At 38.1% G+C, this 23992-nt stretch overlaps 1 protein-coding gene across 1 annotated transcript in view; it reads right to left on the reverse strand.

The window, feature by feature from the left end:
- The window catches only part of adamtsl3 (ADAMTS like 3), a 403073-nt gene that overhangs the window by 60914 nt on the left and 318167 nt on the right, over nt 1–23992 (reverse strand). Inside the window, exons 18-21 of the mRNA XM_087260149.1 lie at nt 21072–21276; nt 18483–18665; nt 16960–17113; nt 12959–13976 (exon numbers count right to left, since the gene is read on the reverse strand). Of these exons, the coding sequence (XP_087116275.1) occupies nt 12959–13976; nt 16960–17113; nt 18483–18665; nt 21072–21276 (1560 nt within the window). The remainder of the gene's footprint in view (nt 1–12958; nt 13977–16959; nt 17114–18482; nt 18666–21071; nt 21277–23992) is intronic.

Raw genomic sequence — 23992 nt, forward strand, 5'->3', positions numbered from 1 at the left:
CTTCCGCTTCATGCTGAATTTAAGCATTACCGACTAGTTTATTTAAACCGGGTTGTACCTGGGTTAAAACAACGACTGGCCTCTTTGCATTAAGGAGATGAAACCACAGGAGCTCAATGAACCACACTGTGCTCTTTCAGTAAAAAAACACACACCACGAACGCGTCTTAATCAAGTCACACCATCAGCTCGGGTCGAGATCTGGTTCAATCTCTCATTTCCTGTATATCAATCACAGGTTTCCCCTCGGGCTCCTCACGTGATCTCCTTCAGCAATCAGGAATCCCAGAAGAGCCAATCAGAAAGAGTGTGTGACGGCCTCTCTGAGCTGTTTATATACCTGATTCAAGTGTTTATTGTGCAGGCGCCATTGTGCTGCTCGGGGAGTTCATTCATCTCACACTTGAGAAAGTCTCCAGAGCTTGAAAAAGAGGAAAGTAATAGGTTTGCATTCTTAGGCAGATCCTACTGAGTGACGCTATTATCTTAACATCTGGCTATGTTCTCGAAACTAGAACAAAAGCAATATTTAATACATTGTCTTATCATGCTCTTAAATGCACAGTATGTAATTTTGGCCACTAGATGGCGTGTATTCACAACAAACAAAGGCATAGTTCAGGGTAGTATGAAATAAAGCTCAAACCTGTGGCAGTGAAACGAGACACTGAAGCAACTGCTGATGAGAAACGAATGGAACGCATTGTTATGATCACCAGTGATCTTGCGGCTGCCATTAGTAGTCTACAAATCTGCCATTTATGGACTACAAGACCAAGTAATGCACCACAATCATACAACCGGTTCCTGATCATCACTTACTGCATACGCACAGCCGAAGGATTGTCATAGACTTGTTACATGGACTATAAAAATAGCACTCAAGCAGGTCGCAAACCAAAAGCGCTGCTCTGTGGCGCGCCGCGCAGCGCCACGCAACGCCATGTATTTTAGAATTCTAAACATAGGTTTCTATCACGATACACACACCGGCGCCGCAAGTCAGCGGCTGTGGGCGGCGCCCGGCGACGGCTCAGGATGCAGTTCATTTTTCAGCCGCGCCACAGAGCGCCATCTGATTAGTTTCATGTTAAATATCATTCGAATGTGCACGTCTGGTGTGTGATACTTTAAACTGTCATGTACGCGCCGTGTCGCGGCGCCAAGCGGCGCTTCTGGTGTGCGACCTGCTTCACATGTTTCGAGTCTTGTAAACTGTATAGTGAACAATACAACACATTTTTCCTGCTTTGCCTACCGTGTATTTGAACCTTGCTTTGTTTTGTTTGTTTACGTTGCCTGCTGCCTGCCTGTACTGACCATCTGCCTGTTTGTCGACCACAACTCTGGATTGCCCATATACATCTGTTTGCCCATATACATCTGTTTGCTCCTGTGTTGACTGTTGCTTGCCTGACTATTCCATTTAATAACCCTGCGTTTGGATCTGCACTCCCTGTTGTCTGCGGTCACTTCACATTACATGCGTCATGAAAGCAATGATTTTATTATGCCACAGTCCTCCGCTTACAGTTATTAGACTAAATATACTGTGCAGTCTAATAAAATACACAACATTACTAAAAGCTGTTTTCTCTTTTCTATAAAACCAAACCAGCATGAACACACATTACAGACTTCATTAAATTGTTCAACCTCAAGTACTGAGAAACACCCATACACAGTCATTCACAAACTCACACTCATACACTATGGCCGATTTTGTTTATTTAAGTGGTTAGCACAGTCGCCACATAGCAATAGGGTTTCTGGTTTGAGTCCCGGCTGGGCCAGTTGGCATTTCTGTGTGGACTTTGCATGTTCCGGGTGCTCCGGTTTCCCCCACAGTCCAAAGACATGCGCTATGGGTGAACTGAATGAACTAAATTGGTCTTAGTGCATGAGTGTGTGTGTGTGTGTGTGTGTGTGTGTGTGTGTGTGTGTGTGTGTGTGTGTGTGTGTGTGAATAAGTGTTTATGGGTGTTTTCCAGTGTTGGGTTGTGTAACGACAAATGCTAGAGGCCATGGTCTTTAGCCTTCTTATTAGAGCACCCGACTCTAGGTCGCTGGTTTGATCCTAGCTTGGAGCGGGTTGGGTGTTGTAGGACCGGCCGGGTTACATTGGTGCCATGACCCGGATGGGAGTGAAAGTTTAGGGGGGTGAGTGTAACATAGGCCAGCTGGTAAAGTGCTGTGCAGATAAATTTCACTCCTCTGACATCTAAAGGTGCTTCAGCGATGGACTCTAGAGGCCATGGTCTTTAGCCTGCTTGTTAGAGCAACCGACTCCCATGCGATAGGTCACCAGTTCGATCCTAGCTTGGAGCAAGTTGGATGGTGTAGGACTGGCAGGGTTACATTGGTGCCATGACCCGGATGGGAGTGAGGTTTAGGGGGGTGAGTGTAACGGAGGCCAGCTAGTGAAGTGCTGTACAGGTAAACAAAACCCAGGCTCATTCTGAAAATGTAGTCCCATAGATGTTTCTGGAGACTGCGAAATACGTCCCGGTAGTTACATATTTTTGCAGTTTTTGTTATCGCAAATCCGCGAGAGGCTGCTGTGTGCACTTTTTCATATCTCAAATGTCTTTCGTGAGTGCCGTTTGCGTCCGCACTGTTCTTGTGTAAACCCACCGGAGGCTGCTGTCAAACGACCATATGTCTGACTGGCTGAATGATTGACTGAGCGACCGGCCAATTGGCTGACCCACCGTCCGCCTTCCCTAAACCAACCAATTTTACCGATTGACCCGCCCATCCGCTTACTTCCCTAAACCCAAGCAACAATTTACAACAGCTGTCCAGAAAAAGAAAAGCCCTTGTCTGATTTTTTACCACGTTTTCAGATTTTACCACATTCTCACCCTGTTATGAACTCGTTCCTTTTATTTTTTTTGGATTCTGTTTTTGTCTTACCTGATTTCTTGTACAGCACTTTCCCGGACACAAACCCGTCGTCGACGAGCTAACTGGACAAACTGGTAGCGGCGGGAAAGCCCTCCACATGGAGGTAAGCAGTCAGCCAGTAAGCGCGAAAAGGAACGACGTCATACCCCGTATCCTTCGCTTAAAAAATTAAATGCAGCCATACATAACTCCGGCTACATAATTTGCAGTCTCCAGAAATGTCTGCGCGACTACGTTTTCAGAATGAGCCTGGGTTGGGTAAACCTCACTCCTCTGACCTCAAAAGGTGCTCTAGCGACAGTCGCTAGAGGTAATGGTCTTTAGCCTCCTTGTTAGAGCAACTGACTCCCATGCGGAAGCTCGCCGGTTCGATCCCAGCTCGGAGCAGGTTGGGTGGTGTAGGACTGGCGAGGTTACAGTTTCAGCCGGAAGGACATCTACTGCGTAAAACATATGCCAGAATAGTTGGCAGTTCATTCCGCTGTGACGACCTCTGAAATAGAGACTAAGCCAAAGGGAAATGAATGAATGAATTGATATTATCAGTCGTCTGCTCTTAAACAGACTGACTGAGTGCTCAGGTTTCACTCTTCATGTCTTGACTGCGGAGTGAGGCACTGTTTCTGCTCATAACTGTGGATCCACAGCAAATCAGAAGCTCTGCAAACTCTGTAACCCCTTCAAGAGGATGCTTATGTAGACATGCCGACTATAAACTTAAAAGCACACGATTCCCTGGCAGTTGACAGAGAGCTCAGCGTTTCACTTAATCATTCAAACCGGTAAGCTTGACGGGCTTGATGACAGTACATAATATTTTACTAGATATTTTTGTAGACATTTAAAGGCGTATCTAAGTTAAATAGGCAAGTTAGGGTAATTAGGCAAATCATTGTATAACGATGGTTTGTTCTGTAGACGATTGAAAACAAATAAGAGGGCAAATAATATTGACCTTAAAATGGTTTAAAAAAATTAATACTGCTTTTATTCTAGTTGACATACAACAAATAAGACTTTCTCCAGAAGGAAAAATATTATAGGAAATACTGTGAAAATTTCCGCGCTCTGTTAAACATCATTTGGGAAATATTTGAAAAAGAGGAGAGCTAATAACTTTGACTTCAACTGTATATCACAGAAAGCTGGTTGCCTGTGCAGAGAAATAAAAACCAGTAACTTCTAATCTCATTTCCATTTAAAGATGCTGTTATTACACAGGTCTGCCTATATAGACAACACACAGCATGTTCTGGATGACAGACAGACAGATTACGAGAGTCCAGCAAGCTCTCATTCACTCCCACCCAAAGCCACAAAGGGAACGCTGCACAAAATGTGCATTGTATCCCATCCAGCACACGTCTGATGAAAGCCCACTCATTCAGAGGCACTAATAAAAACACCGCAGATGAGTCATGTCTGAAGTATCGAACTCATAGAAAAGATATCATCTCAAGTGTGATGGCACGTCTGGACCGGCTCACAGGCACAAATGTGTGCTCAAAAATCAGTTTCGGGACAATGGCAGCACTGTTTCCACAATCGCAAGCACCATCCCGCTGTACACTTGCATGCCACATTTAATGAACAAAAAAATAAGAAAAATGGAAATGATTGCAAAGGCGTGTTTGGAAAAATACAAGCTGAAATATGTGATCTGTTTTCTTGTGTTTTTTGCATTTGAATGTCTCTTACTCATACTTTATGCAAGACATATTGCCTGAAAACAAGTCGTATCTTCTTACACAAGTTTGCACGTCTCGTTTATCTGACATTTACATATTTTAACTGAAAAACAAGACAAAAATAGTGATTTCTGTAATGTTCCTGAGTTGATATAGACAGGGTCTCCTATTGAAAATGGGCAGAATCAGTGCTGTTTAACAAGAATCTGTTAATAATAATAATATAATAAATACTATTGTTATAAATATTAATAATATCAGTAATATTAATAATGATAATAATAAAATGCTACTATTACTACTACTACTACTACTAATAATAATAATAAATTTAGCAAACTGAAATAAAAATGACACATTATAAAAATTAAACATGGAAAAAACTACAACAGAAAAATATAAATAAACATCAAGAAAAATATAAAATAAAATAATAATAATAATAATAATAATAATAATAATAGCATTATTATTACATTAATAACACTTATTATACACCTTAAAATAATTGCCATTCTCGTGCATACCTATGGCTGAGCCTTGTTACTGTTTATGTGCATTTTTGAAGCATTTACCTGTGTTAGCCTATCTGTGTTTTAATCCCTAAATCGTTTACCCTGTTTTTGACTGTTTTCTTCCTGCCATGACCATCGCCTATTATCTGGATTACGTTTTGGATTTTCTCTATTGTTCTCGGTGCTCCAGTTCTCCCTTGCCTGTATGACAATCCCATTTCATAATAAAGCTGCATTTGGAGCTAACTCTATTGTCAGCACATCCTGTCATAACATTAATAACATTAATGTGTGTTCACACTGAAAGCAGCGAGAGCGTCTATGGTCGCTCTGGCCGCCCTGGCAACAACGCTGTCTGCCTTCAGCTCCGGCGGCGAGAGCGTCAAAACTCGCTACATAGATCTCGTATTTAAAGTAGTCGTTGCAGCATATCAGTTACATTCCTGCATAGAACATGTTTCTAGCGTGAAAAATGTTGCGCACTTCTTATCAAATTCATTTAACAATGGAGGATCAAGTTGCGTGTGGTGTGGCTTTGCTTTATTTAATTATCCAATGTGTCTATGTGTCTGAAATATTCTGAAGCAGCAATACTGTTGTGTACTGTTACATGAGATTCCAGTTTTTTTTAAAGATAAATATATATAACATTAATGCACATCAGTAACTCGCCAGTAACTTATTTAAACCATGTTCCTGTAAGAAAACGTTGTAAATAATTGAAAATCCGGTGACCGCAATCATCAAACCCTTGGCAACAACTGTGGTAGGAAGCAAAGTTCGCAGGTCTGTGTTCTCAGGACTCCTCTCAAGCGATAGACTTCTTCATTCTGTTCGCTTGCCGCTGAACCGCATCATAGCTCATTACCCAAAAAGTTGACTTGATTTCAACTCTCCTCGATGCCCACACCGGTGAAGATGCGCCGCTTATCGCCGCCGACTCTCATTGAAAATGAATGACTTCTGGCTACCTTGACACTCTCGCCGCTTTTGGTGTGAACGTACGTTAAGAGTATGGCATCCAGTAAATAAATAAATAAATAAATAAATTAATTAAATTAAACACAAATCTCCTCTGTTTTTACTATCAGAATTTTTTGTTTTTGTCTACTGGCTTTATATTTTGGCTTTATATTTATGCACTACCTGACAAAAGTCCTGTCGTCGATCCCAGTTCTAAGAGCAACACATAATAACTGGATTTCTAGATCATTGAAAAGTGGCAGAAGGTTTATTTTTTCAGATGAATCATCTGTTGTACTGCATCCCAATCATCACAAATCCTGCAGAAAACCTACTGGAACCTGCATGAACCCAAGATTCTCAGAAATCAGTCAAGTTTGGAGAAGGAGAAATCATGGTTTGGGGTTCCATTCAGTATAGGGGGCGTGCGAGAGATCTGCAGAGCGGATGACAACAATAACAGCTTGAGGTATCAAGACTTTGTGTCAATATTAAAGTTCCTAAAGGCAAAGAAGGTCAAGTTGCTCCAGGATTGGACAGCCCATTCACCAGACATGAACATTATTAAGCATGTCTGGAGTAAGATGAGGGAGAAGACATTAAAGATGAATCTGAAAAATCTTAATGAACTCTGGAAGTCTTGCAAGAACGCTTTCTTTGCCTTTTGTCTTAGTAAAGTCAGACCTTCCTTTCCTAATTAAATAATTCAAAATCAAGGCATGAAGATATTTTATTTTGGTAAAATAAGCATAATCTAGAGGCCTTCACCATTCATATAAGCCACTTCTGATACCAACTGATCAACTAGGTATTATTTATTGTTCCTAAAACTTGTATAGGTAACAAGATCTTTGTCAGGTAGTTTAATATTAAAATCATTGCTATAAAAATGCATACTAGCATACCTCATAATGATTGCAAGTTTAGCAATGGTTTTGCTTAAAAAACAAACAAACAATAAGTACTCTATGATCACAGTAATACCAACCTTTCACAACTCAGAATGATATTTTTCATCTAAATATCAATCATCACGTTTCCAACGGCAGCAGAACCGGCAGTGGTGTGAGTTTAAATCCCCGTTCGCAGCTCGAGGAGCAAAGCAACCTTGTTAGGATGTGATTTAAAGCGCGGCGGTGGTGCCAAGACACATCTGAATGAAGGAGCACGAAAGGTTGAGACTTCACACGGCTTTAGAGTCTGTGAATGTCAATCACCTCGCCTGTGTTTTGCTTCACATTCGGCCAAAAATAAGACGCGCAATGTGAGCGGCACAGCAGAGACGGCTCCGAGGCCACGAGCGGATGGAGGCGGATGGAGACACTCAGCATCCCACAAAACGTCTGCTCCAGCGAGCTCATCATTCAGATGAAAACACTTTTGTGGATTGACCAAAGTGCCTTTACAGTACACATGAAATCAAAACTAGCCATATTGACTGTGTTAGCTCCAACACAATCTCACGGCAATTCGTAACTTTTTCATTTAGTGGCTAATTCGTACGAATTCGTACGATCTAATTCGTACATTTTAGTACGATTTGCTCATCCCCCAATGACGGTTGGGTTTAGGGGTGGGATAAGGTGCCATGCCTCCTTTTTAAAATCGTACAATTTCTTACAACTGAACTCGTACGAATTCGTACGAATTAGCCACTAAACTGCCAAAACGTAAAATACTTACGTTTTCTCGTGACGTCAGGCTGGTTAGCTCGCATTGTTTTGTGAACAATTCATCTGTGCATGTCATTAAGAAACAAAAAATAGTTTGCCTTTCTAATATTTGATTGAAATCTGAAAATGCACTTCCTGTTTGTTTTCAGTTATATTCTCAGATTACATCACTCTGAGGTATTGGGCGCGGCTAACATACTTAACCACGCCCCACAACAGCTATTGACAACAAACAGAAATGGTGAGCAGAAGGAGGTGTCTGTTAGGTTGTGATAAAACCCCCCCAAAAAATCCTTTCCTCATCTTTCTTAATGAAAAGCCTGCATCCAATCAGCTCGTGGTAGAAAAAATCAAGCCACACCCAATTTTTCCTCATTTAATATTCAGTTTCACTAGGAACTGCATCACAATATTCATTAATTTTTTTGTCGGCTTAGTCCCTTTATTAATCCGGGGTCGCCACAGCGGAATGAACCGCCAACTTATCCAGCGAGTTTTTACGCAGTATGTATTATTGTATTATTGATAATAGTTGTTATTATAATTTTATTATTATAATTTTATTATTATTATTATTATTATTTACTATTATTATAACACATTTATTTTTAAAGAGTTTATTTATTCTTTATTATTATTCATCACTGATTTTTCAGCTTCATTTTGTTCAGCATTATTTCTCCAGTCTTCAGACAGTTGTAGCTTCTCCTTGCCAATGACCTGACATGCTGTAATTGAATATGACGTCCAAAAAGGGAGACGCTTTAAAAATCTCCCCAATACCTGCAGTGAGAGAAGAATAACATGATCTAACAGTAAATGTGACTCTGCAGGAGTGGAATGCATTCATTTGGGGTTGGCACTGGGCTGGCATGAGCTGGCATGGCTGGTGTATTTGCTTTTGGAGTCAAGTGGCATTGGATAGCAGTGATGCAGCGGAGACCGCACACAAACACTGCTGTCAACAAGAGACTCGCTGGCAACCCACGAGCCAACTTGCGGTCAAAATAACCTCAGTGTAATAAATAAATAAAGTATTAGAAAAGAACTGAGCGCGATCCAAAAAATAATGATATAAAAATGGTTATAGCTGAAAATGAGATCATTCCCTTAGATGAATTTCATATTTCTAAAATATATATAAATATATGCCAGATAGAGTTGAGTTCTGTTAGGGGTATCGAGATTATGATGATGAGGCATAAATTGGATAAAAATAAGCATCAGTCATTAAACCTAAATTAATATACTTGATTCCAACACAAATAAAATTAAATCTGATTCCAATAAAAAGTGTATAATAATCGAGCTGTCAAAATCAACATTCTACATCACTGGTCTCGTTTATGTATTTTCTCATAGTGTAAAAAGAAAATTCTAAATACATCAACATGCACAATTGTAAATTAAAAAATAAATAAATAAATAATAATAATAATAATAATAATAATAATAATAATAAAATAAAAAAATTAAAATAAATACATAAATAAATAAATAAAATAAAATACATCCCTTTTGTTCCACTTCTCCGGGATAAAAAGTACAGTGAAAGTCCTAATAAAAAATATTAAAAATAAAATAAAATAAAATAAAATAAAATAAAATAAAATAAAATAAAATAAAATAAAATAAAATTAAATTAAATTAAATTAAATTAAATTAAATATATATATATATTTATGTTTTGCTTTGTTTTACTTTGTTAAATGAAATAAAAAATACAAATAAAATAAAAACAACAAAATAAAATAATATAACAAAAATAACAACAATAACAAAAAATTAATAACAACAAAATAAAATAAAATAATAAAAATAACATTAAATAAAACAATAACAACAAAATAACATAAAACAATAACAACAAAATAACATAAAATATTAACAACAAAAAACAATAACAACAAAATAAATTAATATAATAACAACAAAATAAAATAAAATTCTAACAACTAAATAAATATAATAAAACAATAACAAAATAAAATAAAATAATACCAAAAAAAATAATAATAGAATAAACAAAACAACAATAACAAAATAAAATTAAATAAAATCCATCCATTTTGTTCCACTTATCTGAGCTGAAAAAAATAATAAATGTAATAAATTAAAATATATATATTTCTTGTTTTGTTTGGTTTTGTTTTACTTTATAAAATTAAACAAATTAAAAATAAAATATGTTTTCATATTGGTTATAGTTTATCTAAATGCTAGAAACCATATTTTAAATTACTGTACTGGGATTTTTCCATTTCCATTACTGAGATATTGTTCACTTACAGTTTGAAGCATCAGTTCACAATGATGATGAGATATGATCCTCTTTGTTTTATGACAGTTTGTTAGCTACAATATAAACACATTGGATAAGCTTTTATCTTGGAATCAAACACTTACTAGTTACTTTAGCTTGATGTAGCCCAATGCAATGAACATAACAACACGATCATCTCTAAAAAAATGTCTAGATTTCTCCAACAATACAAACACAAATCCTCCATCCTGTAGAATGACCCTTTAGTTCATGTCAACACTGACCCCCTGAAAAGCCAAAGCACTTCAGTTTGCCCCCATTCACCTCAGGGTTACTGGGTTTTTAAGTCAGAACTGCACGAAGAGCCCTGAACGATGTTTGCACAGCCATGTCTCCTTCAGGTCCCATAGCAGGAAGAGCAGCAGACAATGTTTGGCGACTGTCTGGGCGGAGGCTCATGCAGAGGCCGTGAGCTGGACAAAACCCACTCGCTAAGTCAATGTTTTCAATGAGAGTCCACCGTCAGACCACAATGCGACCCAAGAGAGAGCGTGAAAGAAGCACAGCCAGTATTTCTGACCCCGACAGACCGCATAACGTGAGATTGGAGGTGAATATTTGAGTGGGCTGGTGATTAACAGGCTTTTTTTTTTGGCAGTGTGCGGTTGCTCAATCAAGATCAGTCACGGCTGGACTCAGAGCTACACAGAGACGCTTGTTTTCTATAAAGAGAAAAAAAAGATCTCCTTTTCCGAGTTAAAGATAAACTCTCACTTTCAACATCATGTTCATCGGACTAAAAGAACTGAGGTTGATGAATGAAAAGACTTGTGAATTCCAGAAGTTCTGCAATCAGACACTATTCTGGAGTGTTACAGTAAAAGCAATGCCAAATTTGAAGATAGTTGATCTGAAAATGATAATTAAATGTCAGTTGAATGCCAAAGTAGTTTTTAAGTATAAACCTGTCAAAGTGCATATACTGTATATAAAAAAGAATGTTTTAAAAAAAAAGTATACACCAGTTTAGAAATTCCGGTAACAATAAGCCTTGTTGTTGGTTGTTAAAAAATTAAGCTAAAAAATATATATAAATAAATAAAAAATAATAATAATAACAAATAAATAAAATGAAATGAAATAAAATCAATTTTCTTACACTTAACCAGGCAAATAACAAATAAAAAAATAAATTATATATATATATATATATATATATATATATATATATATATATATATATATATATATATATATATATATATATATATATATAAATTGTTTTGTTTTGTTTTATAAAATAAAATAAAATGAAACAAAACAATAAAACTAATAAAATAACAACAACAAAATAAAATAATACAATTAAATAAAAACAAAATTTAAATACAAAATTGAAATAAATATTTTTCATTGTTTTGTTCCATTTTACTTAGTAAAATAAAATAAAATAAATAAAATAATAAAATAAAGCAAAACAAAACAAAACACAATATTTATTATTGCTTTGTTTTGTTGAACTTTGTAAAAAAAATAAACAAAACAACAAAATTTAATTAAATTACAAATAAAATAAAATAATAACAACAACAAAATTAAACAAAAACACCAAATCTATTTTTTTTAGCAGATTTTAAAAGCTAATAGATAGATTTTAACAAAACTTGACAACTGAAATAAGACCCTGCATGAGAAAGTCCGACCTCTCTGATTTATATCTGGTGATTGTCTGTGGGTGTCAAAATGAAAGTGCCTAATGACCTTTTCGCTCATTATGTCTTATTGCTTACCATCATAAATTAAAATAACGATAAGACAGCTGAGCGGAACCCTGAAACTCTGACCAATGTGAGAAGAGTTTATTCACACATGACTTGTTTGAATAGTTTTGGTCTGTTTACAAAATTTGCTGTGTGAAAGTGAACCGCACCGACAACAAAAATAAACATTGTAACAATTGTAATCCCTGTTTCAGAACAAAACAATCAATCTTGCATTATGACATGGCTCGTTATCCTGCCATCAGAAGATGTGTACACTTTTCGGCATAAAGGGATGGACATGGTCAGCAACAATACTCAGGTAGGCTGTGGTTTGAAAAACCCCCCGCTACATTTGGCTATCTATGATCCATAATTAGCCACAGCCATGTCACCCTGCAGCCCAAGACCGGTTACTCACTGAAGCTAAGCAGGGCTGAGCCTGGTCAGTACCTGGATGGGAGACCACTAGGGGACACTAGGTTGCTGTTGGAAGTGGTGTTAGCGAGGCCAGCAGGGGGCGCTCAACCTGTGGTCTGTGTGAGTCCTAATGCCCCAGTGAAAGTGAAGGGGACGCTACACTGTCAGTGGGCGCCGTCTTTCGGATGAGACGTTAAACCGAGGTCCCGACTCTCTGTGGTCATTAAAAATCCCATGGCACTTCTCGTGAAAGAGCAGGGGTGTAACCCCGGTGTCCTGGCCAAAGTCCCTCTATCGGCCCTTAAGATCATGGCCTCCCAATCATTCCCTTCCACTGAATTGGCTCGATCACTGTCTCTCCACTCCACCAACAGCTGGTGTGTGGTGAGCACACTGGCGCTGTTGTCCTGTGGCTCCCGTCGCATCATCCAAGTGGATGCTGCACACTGGCAGTGGTGTGGAGAAACCCTCCTCATGATTGTGAAGCGCTTTGGGTGTATGGCCATACACAATAAATGCGCTATATAAATACACATTACATTACATAATAATAACTCCTGTATAGTAGTCAAACTTTCACACATCTGACACTCGAATTCCCTGTCAAAAAGGTCTAGTGGCTGGGAATAGGCTTTTCTTCCTCCTTACTCTATCAAACATTGTTTGGGAAATATTTCAGAGGAGGACGATTAATTTTCAGTTCACCTGTATGTAGAAAGAGAGATTCTGCAACACCAATGCTTTTTCAACAACACATTGCAGCTCTTACCTGTTGATGTCCTGCAGTGGAGCTCCATCTTTGGTCCAGGAGAGCTTTGGCTTTGGTGATCCCTTACTGGGACACAACAGTGTAAGGCTGTGGGTTGCATTGGTCAGGTAAGCAGTCCTTCCCACATGGATCCTGAGATCCCGCTGGAAGCTCATAACAGATCCGTGATGCTTCTGTCGAACGATTGCTGCTATTTTTGAAACCTCCGTACCAAAAAGTTCAGAAGTGTTTGACGTCCTATCTAAATAATTGTCCACTGTAGTGCTTTCCTCAATAGGAACTTGCCCTTGCCCTGCAGCAGCCAAGTCCTCTAGTAGTTTCCCAATTAGTTGCGACGCCATTTCATCCGTCACATCGCCACTCTCTGCAAGCTGACTGATGTTTTTCACAAGCTCCTCAAATTGAGCAGGTTCAAGAACAAAGGCTCCTGTGTGGCTCCTGGTGCTTGAAGCCAAAGCATAGTTTCCCAAAGCAAGAGTATCCCAAAGCATCTCCTTGGGATGTCCATCATCGTCTCTGTAGAATTCGTTTTTTTGCATCCAACTTGATTTCGAAGCCTTGTTTCCATTCGTGAATCCTTCATTGCATTTCGAACTAACAAAACCTCCTTCTTTGTTGAGATATGGATGAAAGTTCCCCCTTCTTTCCTTTCCCAAACTCGGATGATCCAGGAGCCTGTTATTGTATCCGATCAGCTTCAGGATGAAGGTGTCTGAATCTTGGTTGGCCCAACAGCGGTACACTCCGATATCTTCAGCTTCCAGGTTGTAGATCCTCAAAGCCCCGGATTTGGTGATGCTGAGGCGTTTGGAGCTGGTCAGCTCATCCCCGTCCTTCTCCCAACGGATCTGAGCTTTAGGGAAATGCCGAACGGGACATTTGATAATCACGGTGGTCTTGGGAAGAAGGTAGGCTCGTCCTCCAACGGTGAAACTCAGCCGTTTTTCTGGTCTGTTCTGGATGTAGATGCGTTTCAGACCTATGACCTGAGGGCAGCGCTTTTTGGAGTGCTTGTGCTCTGGGAAAAAAGATGGAAGAAGTTTAGAAGGTTCAACATAGGAGTAGAGTAATTGCTTTAGTTTCGCATGAGGTTATACGGCATATGGTGAAATAATCTTTGAGTTTCAGACCTTTGATTTCAGACTCAATGAAGTCAAATCACACCGGACAAAGTTTCTGTTTTGTTTGTATGTGGGTGTGTTGATTTACATGTGTTACATGTACGAATGGCATTGGAGGATACACATTTCGTGATCAGCTTGGCCGTTGATGCTGGGTTCGCGCTACCAATCGCTGGTCGGCGTAGCGTTTAAAAGCCGGCCTAAACTGCAATGACGATCACTCGCTCTTACTCTTACTTTCTTTGACTTTTGTGTGTCTCTGTAAGGACAGTCTCTCTTGCAAGGACTAGTCTGGGACATTGGTGGATTTAGCCATGTGCAATATGGGCGATTGCCCGGAGTGACATCTTGCTAGGGGCGGCATGGAGATACCCCATCCCCCCGCTCTTCACTTTTGTCCACAAAAGTGAGGGCGGCACACTCAGTGTTTGCCTAGTGCACCAGGTAAGCTTGCGATGGCAGTGGTCTGAGAGAATGTGGTTGTTTGGTTGTGATAAATGCTCCTGTCTAAAATCTATTGAGATTGCAATGTGTTTGTCTGTGAACTCGTCCAGTTATCTGATACTTTTTGAGTAATATCTCGGAGTGGGTGTAGAAGCGAGCAAGTTTTGCGATAAACATTTACAACACTCAGATTATTTTTTTTATTATTCTATTAGGTTCAGGAGAGTGTGCTGTTTTGTGTATGTTTTGTTTTTAGTTAGAGTAGTTTATTTAAGATGTTTGATACGTTGAAGATGTTTCTTTTCATGCTTTTCTTGTGATATTTAGTTTAGTTTTTTTAATACAGTTAGTATGTTTTGTTATATTTATTTCTTTGATTTAAGCACCTCTAACTACAACCCATGTTCATTTTGAAAACGTACCCCTATATAGATTTCTGGAGAGTGCAAACTATATCCCAGGAGCTACTTTTTTTGCAGTTTTTGTTCTCGCGAATCCACCAAAGGCTGCAGTGTAGGCTTTTTCAGATCTCAATTTGTTCTCGCGAGTGCCATTCGCACCTGCTGTTCTCGCATAAGGTCACTGTCGACTGACTGATTTACTGACTGACCAACCGGCCAATCCCATACCCATAACCAAATCATAAATGAATAAAGGTAAGTTACACACAAATTACCACCTGTCAATCACTTTTACTGCAGGACTCATGAATAGGCAAAGTGATCTGTGTCGTTAAAATAACATCAACAAAATTGGTTGGTAAAAAAGTGCACAACCAACAGGCACCAACCAACAGTCTCTGAGGTTTTCACTCAAATTACTAAGTAAGCATGAAAGCGAAAGATTGAAGCAGTGTACTGATGCTGTGACACGTTATCTGATAGAAACATTAGATGGAGACAAGATTAATTAAGTATCACGTTCTACAATTATAGTGAGGCGCCATCCAGCGGTACATCCTTGATAAACTGTCCGACCTGCACTGCTCTCTGGGGTTTTGGGCTCAAAGTACCCGCTGACTGCTGGAGTTCAGATGGGGGCATACGCTGCAGCATGACAGTGGGTGTGTGTGTGGTCACGTGATGTGCGTTTTCAGTGGTATATTCTGGATGGAGATCTTTATCAGAAATGCTAGATGAAAGGCCAGTGTGGGCGTGGATAGTTTTCATTCTAAAGTGTCATTTTAAAACTAAGACGTATTAGTGTAAACACAGCCTTAGTGTGTGTTTTTTGTGAGCAGGTTGCTGCTGCGACATGGGCAAGGCGGAGGACTGCGATGCCCCGGCATCGTGATGTCTTGACCCTTCTGCCATCACCAAAAAAGCCTTTTATATAAAGAATTAGTTACATTTTAGTAGTTCAGTACTTTCTCCTTCTGTCATTTCATTATCGTTACACATAACATTTTGTTTTGCTCTATTTTTATGTTTGTATAGAAAAAAAAAACATAAGTTGAATACTTTTTCCCCTCACTGTATCTATTGACTTCCAAAGTACTTTTTTACTAACCATGGAAATCCATCCAGCTACCAGTATTCTTCAAAATATCTTCTTTTGTGTTCACTCACAAAGGCCACATGAGGGAGAATTCATTCATTCATTCATTCTTTTTTTGGCGTATTCCCTTTATTAATCAGGGGTCGCCACAGCAGAATGAACCGCCATCTTATCCAGCATATGTTTTACGCAGCGAATGCTCTTCCAGCTGCGACCCATCACTGGGAATTCACACACATACACTATGAACAATTTAGCTTTGACAGTTTACCCATACCACATGTTTTTATACTGTGGAGGGAACCGGAGCACCTAGAGAAAACCCATGTGAACGTGGGGAGAACATGCAAACTCCACACAGAAATGCCAACTGACCCAGCCGAGGCTCAAACCAGTGACCTTCTTCATGTGAGGCGATCGTGCTACCCACTGTGCCACCGTGACACCATGAGAGAGAATATATTAGCCCATTTTCATGTTTGGGTGAACTATCTCTTTAACACAAACTCAGCTAATCTTTAAAAAAAATGATCAATATAAATCTTTCTGCAACACTGAGTTAAGCTATAGGCCTCTCAAAGCAATTCTGGATGCTTCACATGTTGTGTTATTACATACGACCTTTGAGAGTTCACTGGCTCATGTGTATCATGAGAACAATGATAACATGCTAAGTTATACCTACACAACCCTGTTATTTATTTGAGAAATCTGAGATGAAACTCAAGCAGGATTGGGCTGTTTCTGCAGCTCAGAATCATCATGGGGTCCCAAACTCTGTTTATGAAATTTCCCCCCTGTGCTGGTGTCAGAATGTATGGAAAGCATAGTGAGAGCAAGATCGAATAGAGGTCAGTTTAAAGTCAAATCACAATCTGCAAGAATACACGGGGTAATGCACTGTGTAAACTGCAGGTCAGATAGCATGGCATGTCTTACTGTTGCATGGGCTCATGCGGCAGCTCCTGATCAGAGGAGGAAGGGGAAGATCACTGCATGATGTCCTGTCCAGGGTGACCAGCTGACCGGAGGCTGTCTGTCTCCTACACACGGGCTCCCTCCGCTGAACACCTTTACCACACGTCACAGAGCACTGCAAACACGCGTGGAAAAAAACAACATGGTCAGTCTGAAATTTCAAATCTTCTCTTAAAGTCCCCATGAAATCAGAACTTACGGTATTGATTTTGATAGCTCACATTGCTATTTTTGTGCTGAACAATTCATCTGTTCACGTCATTAAGAAAAAAATAAATAGTTTGGCCTTCTAATATTTAATTAAAATCCATAAATGCACTTTCTGTTTGTTTTCAGTTAGATTCTCAGGTTTTGGGCCCTATTATACACCTGGCGCAATGCGGCGCTAGGTGCGACGCAATTGTTGTTTGCTAGTTTCAGCTCGGCGCAAGAGCCATTTTGACGTTTTGCACCATGTTGTTTAAATAGCAAATGCATTTGCGCTCATATGTGCGCCCATAGGCATTCTGGTCTAAAAAAGGAGGTGTGCTAAGGCACATTGCTGGCGCGTTGCTATTTTGAGGAACTAAATACACTGTTTAATAGACTAGCTTAGAGGAGGTCTAAAGTCCAGCGCAGAGCTTTTTTTTATTAATAAAGTCTTCAGGAATGGCAAAGAAAGCGTACTTGCAGGACTCCCAGAGTTCATCAAGATTCTTTGGATTCATCTTCAATGCCTCCTCCTTCATCTTACCTCAGACATGCTCAATAATGATAATGTCTGGTGACTGGGCTGGCCAATCCTGGAGCACCTTGACCTTCTTTGCTTTGAGGAACTTTGATGTGGAGGCTAAAGTATGAGAAGGAGCGCCATCCTGCTGAAGAATTTGCCTTCTTCTGTGGTTTGTAATGTAATGGGCAGCACAAATGTCTTGATACCTCAGGCTGTTGATGTTGCCATCCACTCTGTAGATCTCTCGCACGCCCCCAATATGAATGTAACCCCAAACCATGATTTTTCTTTCACCAAACTTGACTAATTTCTATGAGAATCTTAGGTCCATGCGGGTTCCAATAGGTCCTCTGCAGTATTTGTGATGATTCGGATACAGTTCAACAGATGATTCATCAGAAAAATCGACCTTCTGCCACTTTTACAATTGATTAACTCAAAATCGAGTTATTATTTGTTGCTCTTACAACTGAGATTGACGACAAGACCTATGTCAGGTAGTTCAATATAATATACTTGGATTTAAGTAATATTGAAAATGACTACATTTAGTAAGTACATAATAAGTAATGTGCATTTATATAGCACGTTTATTGTGTATTGCCATACAACCAAAGAATTTTACAATTCTATGAAGGTATTTACTGTAATATTTTTTTTCTACTAGAGTATCTGTACCTTTACTCAAGTACTTTGATTCGAAGTATCCCTTCCGAACAAAAGTATTATCTGGTAATGTTGTCTCTAATGTTTATGTTAGTAGGACACATACCTTGGACCACTCTCCACCTTCCAGACGAGGCAGCAGACAGTCAGCATTGGTGCAAATCCTGTGGACGTCAGGTTTGGGTCCGGTGCAGTCCTCATCCTTCAATCTGCGGTAGCTCCCAGTAGCCAGTCTCTGTTTACAGTAAACCTTCCGCCATTGGGAGCCTCTGCCGCACGAATGAGAGCACTGACCCACAGACAAAATATAAACACCATAAACACCAACAAACCAACAACATCCACATAATGCATGACGCAACCGCTGAGAGAACAGCATGTGCGCAAATATAGTCACACACCAGGCGACGTGCAGATGTTGTTTACAGCAGAAAAGCCAAATAAGCATCCAAAGTCGGCCCTAAAAATGATTTTGCATCTTGTTTCATAATAAAATGCTCTGAAAAACACATGCTCGATGAGAATAACATGCCCTTCAAAGTGTTTATGCGAATGTCTGGCATTAAAAATGGCTTTTTATCTTCATTGTAGGCAAAAAGTCTCACTAATTAATGTCATTGCTTTCCATGATATTACAGCTTTTTATTTATTTTCTGCGGGAAACGTGGAATGTGGTTCCATTTAACAACTGTCAGCTTAACCCAGCAGTTAATTCCACATTAAATATGCATAACTCAGGCAATATTAAAGACATTGAGATGACATTTAGACCGGATATTCTTTATATTACAGTCATTCTAAACAGTAAATTACAAACAAATATGTTTAGTTAAGTTTAATCAAAGAGATCACACGTTTGTGTGCAAATATTTAAATGCAAATCTTAATATAAAGCTATTATTACTAATATTAATTAACAATATAAAAAAATACTTGGATGAATAAAATACAAATATAATATTTATAATTTAAATCCATGTAATATAAAATAAATTATTAGCCACAAAAGAGACTTTTAACTCATTTTTGGCACTAATTTTTAAGCTTTATTGCATTGTATATTAATAAATAATTGTTTGCAACCTTACTGATTTCTTATGTTTTGGGTGTTTGTCACACGTTAATGTTTCAGATCACTAAACAAATTTAAATTTTAGTCAAATATAACACAAACAATCACATCATGCAGCTTTGAAATAAAAGTTTTTATGATTAAGGAAAAACAAAATACAAATACTGCAAAATAATACTGCAAAATACTGCAAAAATACTGCATAGTCCTGTGTGAAAAAGTGTTTGCTCCCACGATAACTTAAGTCTGTTACAGTGCTGTGAATTTATTTTGGGCAAATAATCTTTGCAGAATTGCTGTAATTCAGCCACATTGGAGGGTTTTCGTGCATCAACCGCCTTTTTAAGGTCATGCCACAGAATCTCAATTAGATTCGAGTCAGGACTTTGACTAGGCCACTCCAAAGTCTTCATTTTCAGAAGTGGATCTGCTTTGGATTACTGTCCTGCAGCAGAACCCAAGTTTGCCTCAGCTTGAGGTATCTAACAGATGGCTGGACATTCTCCAGCAAAATATTTTGGTACACAGCAGAATTCACAGAACACTTTTTTTTTTTTCACAGAGAGCTATGTGGTTTTGTATTTAGTTTCCACCTAAAAAAACAACAACTGCATTTTGTATTTACTTGTGGTATTTTTGACTAATATTTGAATATTTTTCAATGACCTGACATATTAAAGAGTGACAAACATGTAGAGAACATAAAAAAATAAAAAAGAACAGTAAGGGGCAAACACTTATACACACCAGTTTGGGTTTCCGAGCAGTTTAGCTACAGTATGAAGCAAAAGTTACCAAGACCTCAAACTACACATGACCTTACTTGTTTAAAACCCCAAACCGGTTTTGCGTGTTTGTGTATAAGTAAGCAATTGATACATGTAATCTGAAAGATATCATCCTTGTAATTTGAAGCAAATTATTAATATAATTTTGCTCAGATAAACTACTGTTGTGTTGCCAAAATGCACTGAAAAAATTATTTTCGCTGCTTGCTCAAGCAAATTTTTTAAAATGAGTTGAAACACATGAGCTGAAACTAAAATATATAATTTGTTTTTTAATTTTAGGTTTAATTCATGTAATATAAAATAAGTTATTAGCCACAAAAGAGAATTTTGACTCATTTTTCAAATAAACTGTTGTTGTGTTGCCCAAATGCACTGACAAAAATATTTTTGCTGCTTGTTCAAACTACTTATTTAAAATCAGTTTAAAAAACATAATCCTTAGGATTTCCTGATGTTCTGCTGCTAATGCACAAAGACACTTTATGAATATTCATGTTTGCACTCATTTGCCATAATGTAAATACTGTGACTTATTACATTTAGTATATTTTATCTTGCATCTTATATTTTAGTATTATGTCTATTGTTTGTTTTTTCTCTTTTTATATTGCTGCTGGTCTCTGTGAGTTACCAAACAAATTTCATTGTATAACTACAATGACAATAAAAGTTCTTTACTTTACTTCTTAACTTAATTGATTTGTGTTGAGACAATATGAAGGAACTGTGTGTGTGAATGGTTTTGAGAAATTGGTCCTATAACGATAGCAAAGTAAGCTGTAAAGAGATTTATTTGCCTTGTTTTTTATTTAAAATGACAAAAATCACAAACCTGCTGCCATTCCTCAGCCTCCCAGGACGGTGGACAAGCCACCTGGTTGCAAGCCTGTAGTTCATTGGGTCTTTTCCCCACGCAGTCTTTGCTGGACAGTGATTCGGTACGGTTTCCAGCCACAGATCTGACACAGGACACACTCCTCGTCTGAAGCCCCACACCACACGACACTGAACATAGGTTCCACACACTCACCTCCCATCTGACAGAAACACACAAACAAAAACCACTAGAAATGAAAGGCACATACAGTACACAATGTTTGATTTATAATTTTTTTTCTTCGATCTGAAATTGAATGGACCATAAAAAGTGGGCTTTATCAAATTTAAGGGTGCTTTCACACCTAGACGTTTGTTTCGGAAGCTGGCACATTTGCCCTATTAGCTTAGTTCGTTTGGCCATTTGTGAACACCACAATCGTGCTCGGATCTGTGTCAAAACAATCAGTCTAAGTCCACCTGAATGAGCGGATCGATTGTAGTGAGAGAGCAATACGATCCAACCCAGCACGCACAGGTCAACGTAATGTCAGATTAGCACTGCACCCCTACGTTGTGGGGACATTGGATTTTTTTTTGGAAATGAAACTTAGGTTGACGTAAGAACCCAACATCAGGTCGACGTCATTGTACAACGTCCGACCTAAAATCAACCCTATATCAATGTCTAATTGTGTTACAGCTTGACGTTTTGTGGACATTGCCACTATATTTATCAGATGAGTTTTGGTTGCCATACCTGACAAATAAATGCAAATAAATGTATGACGTTGGTTTAAGATGTTGGCTCGTTGTTGGATTTTGGTCACTTTCCAACACAACCTAAAATCAACTAAATATCAACGTCATTTGACAGATTTATTGACGACAAAATAAAGTTGTGCTTAGACACAGGCTAGACATAATATTTTGGTCACCCGACATCACAACCTAAATATAACCTAATATTAACGTCTCATGACATTGTGTGCCAGCTGGGAACGAACCATCCCGTAGCACAGCGTATGATGGTTATGTACTGTAATAGCTATATATATATATATATATATATATATATATATATATATATATATATATATATATATATATATATATATATATATATATGTCTAGCCCCCAAATTGTCACGCAAATGTCTGCTTCACGTTGTTGTGTCAGAATCCTTGTGAAATACAGCCATACTTTAGAATGCTTAGTTTAAGCAAATTTAATGAACGCGATCATGCCTGTTGAATCTGAAGAGAGTCACTCCGCCTGCCCTGTCCTGCACGCGGCGTGTGTGTTTGTGTGTGTCTGTCTGTCTGTGTGTGTGTGTGTGTGTCTGTTTGTGCGCGTGTGCGCGTGTTTCTTGGCAACAAACCTGCATAAACGTCCGTAGCCACTAAATCAGAAAGTTACGAATTGCCGTGACATTGCGTTGCACTCTCAGCTCACATCATTCAAAAGAAAAGGGCCACACTGTCCCCCGATAATGTCAACAGACTGGACTGTCTTAGCTACTGACTGAATGTAAAGGAGGACTGAGTAAAATTGTTTCTACTTTAAAATTAATGTTCTCACTTAACACTGAGTACAATTGTTTGTATTCAATACTTTATTGTTATAATAATTTTCCATTTTCCATATCTGCAACGCCTGTATTTTGGCATTATTTGCGGTCCACTTCGAATCCAACTTGGAAATATTGTTTTTCTATTTTTGACTGTTTTGAAATTCAAATAGCATTATCATGCCTGTGTTTTAATTTCTGCAATAAATATGGCTGTCAAGCCAGGATCTTGATGGTTTATTGTGGGTTTGTTGTTTAGATTAAGAAATATGTGTTACAAGTTAAACAAAAATTCTGATAAACAATTATATTTTGAATTTAAATAGTTTTTGCCTTGCGTTTACATTAATTTTACATTTGAATAGCCAAAATTACAAGTTTCAATCTTTTAAATGTGATTAATCGCGATTAAAATTCAAAAAAGTGTGAATAATTAGTTAAGTTTTTTAATTGATTGACAGCACATATATATATATATATATACAAAAATTAAACATATTTCATACCACAACAAACAATACATCCATCATTTTGCAGAATACTATTGAATGTATTTTGTACGACTATAAAAACCAAGGCCTTTGAACAATATGATCTACGAAATTCCATTACAATCATAATCAGAAAGATCTCTACAAATTAAATCATATGGACTATATATATATATATATATATATAATAACAATACAGTCTGAGATAACAATCAAGCTTTTGTCCATAAACATATGAGAGGTTATAAAATTGCGAGCTGCAGTATATAAAAACCCACATGAAAGATATCAGCTCCAGTAAAGTCATTTATTCCATAATGCGCTGCTCTAAAAAGCCAGCTGTCCTGCTTTTGTTGGCAAACGGTCAGTTAACAGGAAATCACATTATTTTCATCACATGTCCTTATTCTCTGCGCAGCCTGACAAGCCTGTAAGATTGCATCTGAATTTGCTCTTTGAACGTAATCTAGGCCAGCGGGTTCAATTTTAGCTCCTTGTTAAGGAGCTGGATGAATCATGATGCTTTTTTTCCCTCCTCACTTTGGTTTTGCATGCAATATCTTTCCGTGACAAACACATTCAGTGTTGAAAGAATTCATTAGTGGCGTTTGCTATTTTTACTGCACATTCCTGTGGTTAAAGAAAACTGTGGTTTTTCTTTTTAAAGGATGAAACTTACACCTGGCTTCTAAACAGATTTTGAATTAACAACTAATCATTAAAAACTGACGCTTATGTAAAGTGATATAAAGACAACCGAAGCAAAAGAATAACAAAAAGTAAGGACAAAAATAAATGATCTGCTCGTCCTTCAAGGAGAAAATAACATAGAACTTTGTAACATTCATTCGGAGTAGTCCCTTATTTATCAGGGGT

The sequence above is a fragment of the Danio rerio genome, chromosome 7, assembly GCF_052040795.2.
Source record: "Danio rerio strain M-AB ecotype USA chromosome 7, GRCz13ab, whole genome shotgun sequence".
NCBI classification, from domain to species: domain Eukaryota; kingdom Metazoa; phylum Chordata; class Actinopteri; order Cypriniformes; family Danionidae; genus Danio; species Danio rerio.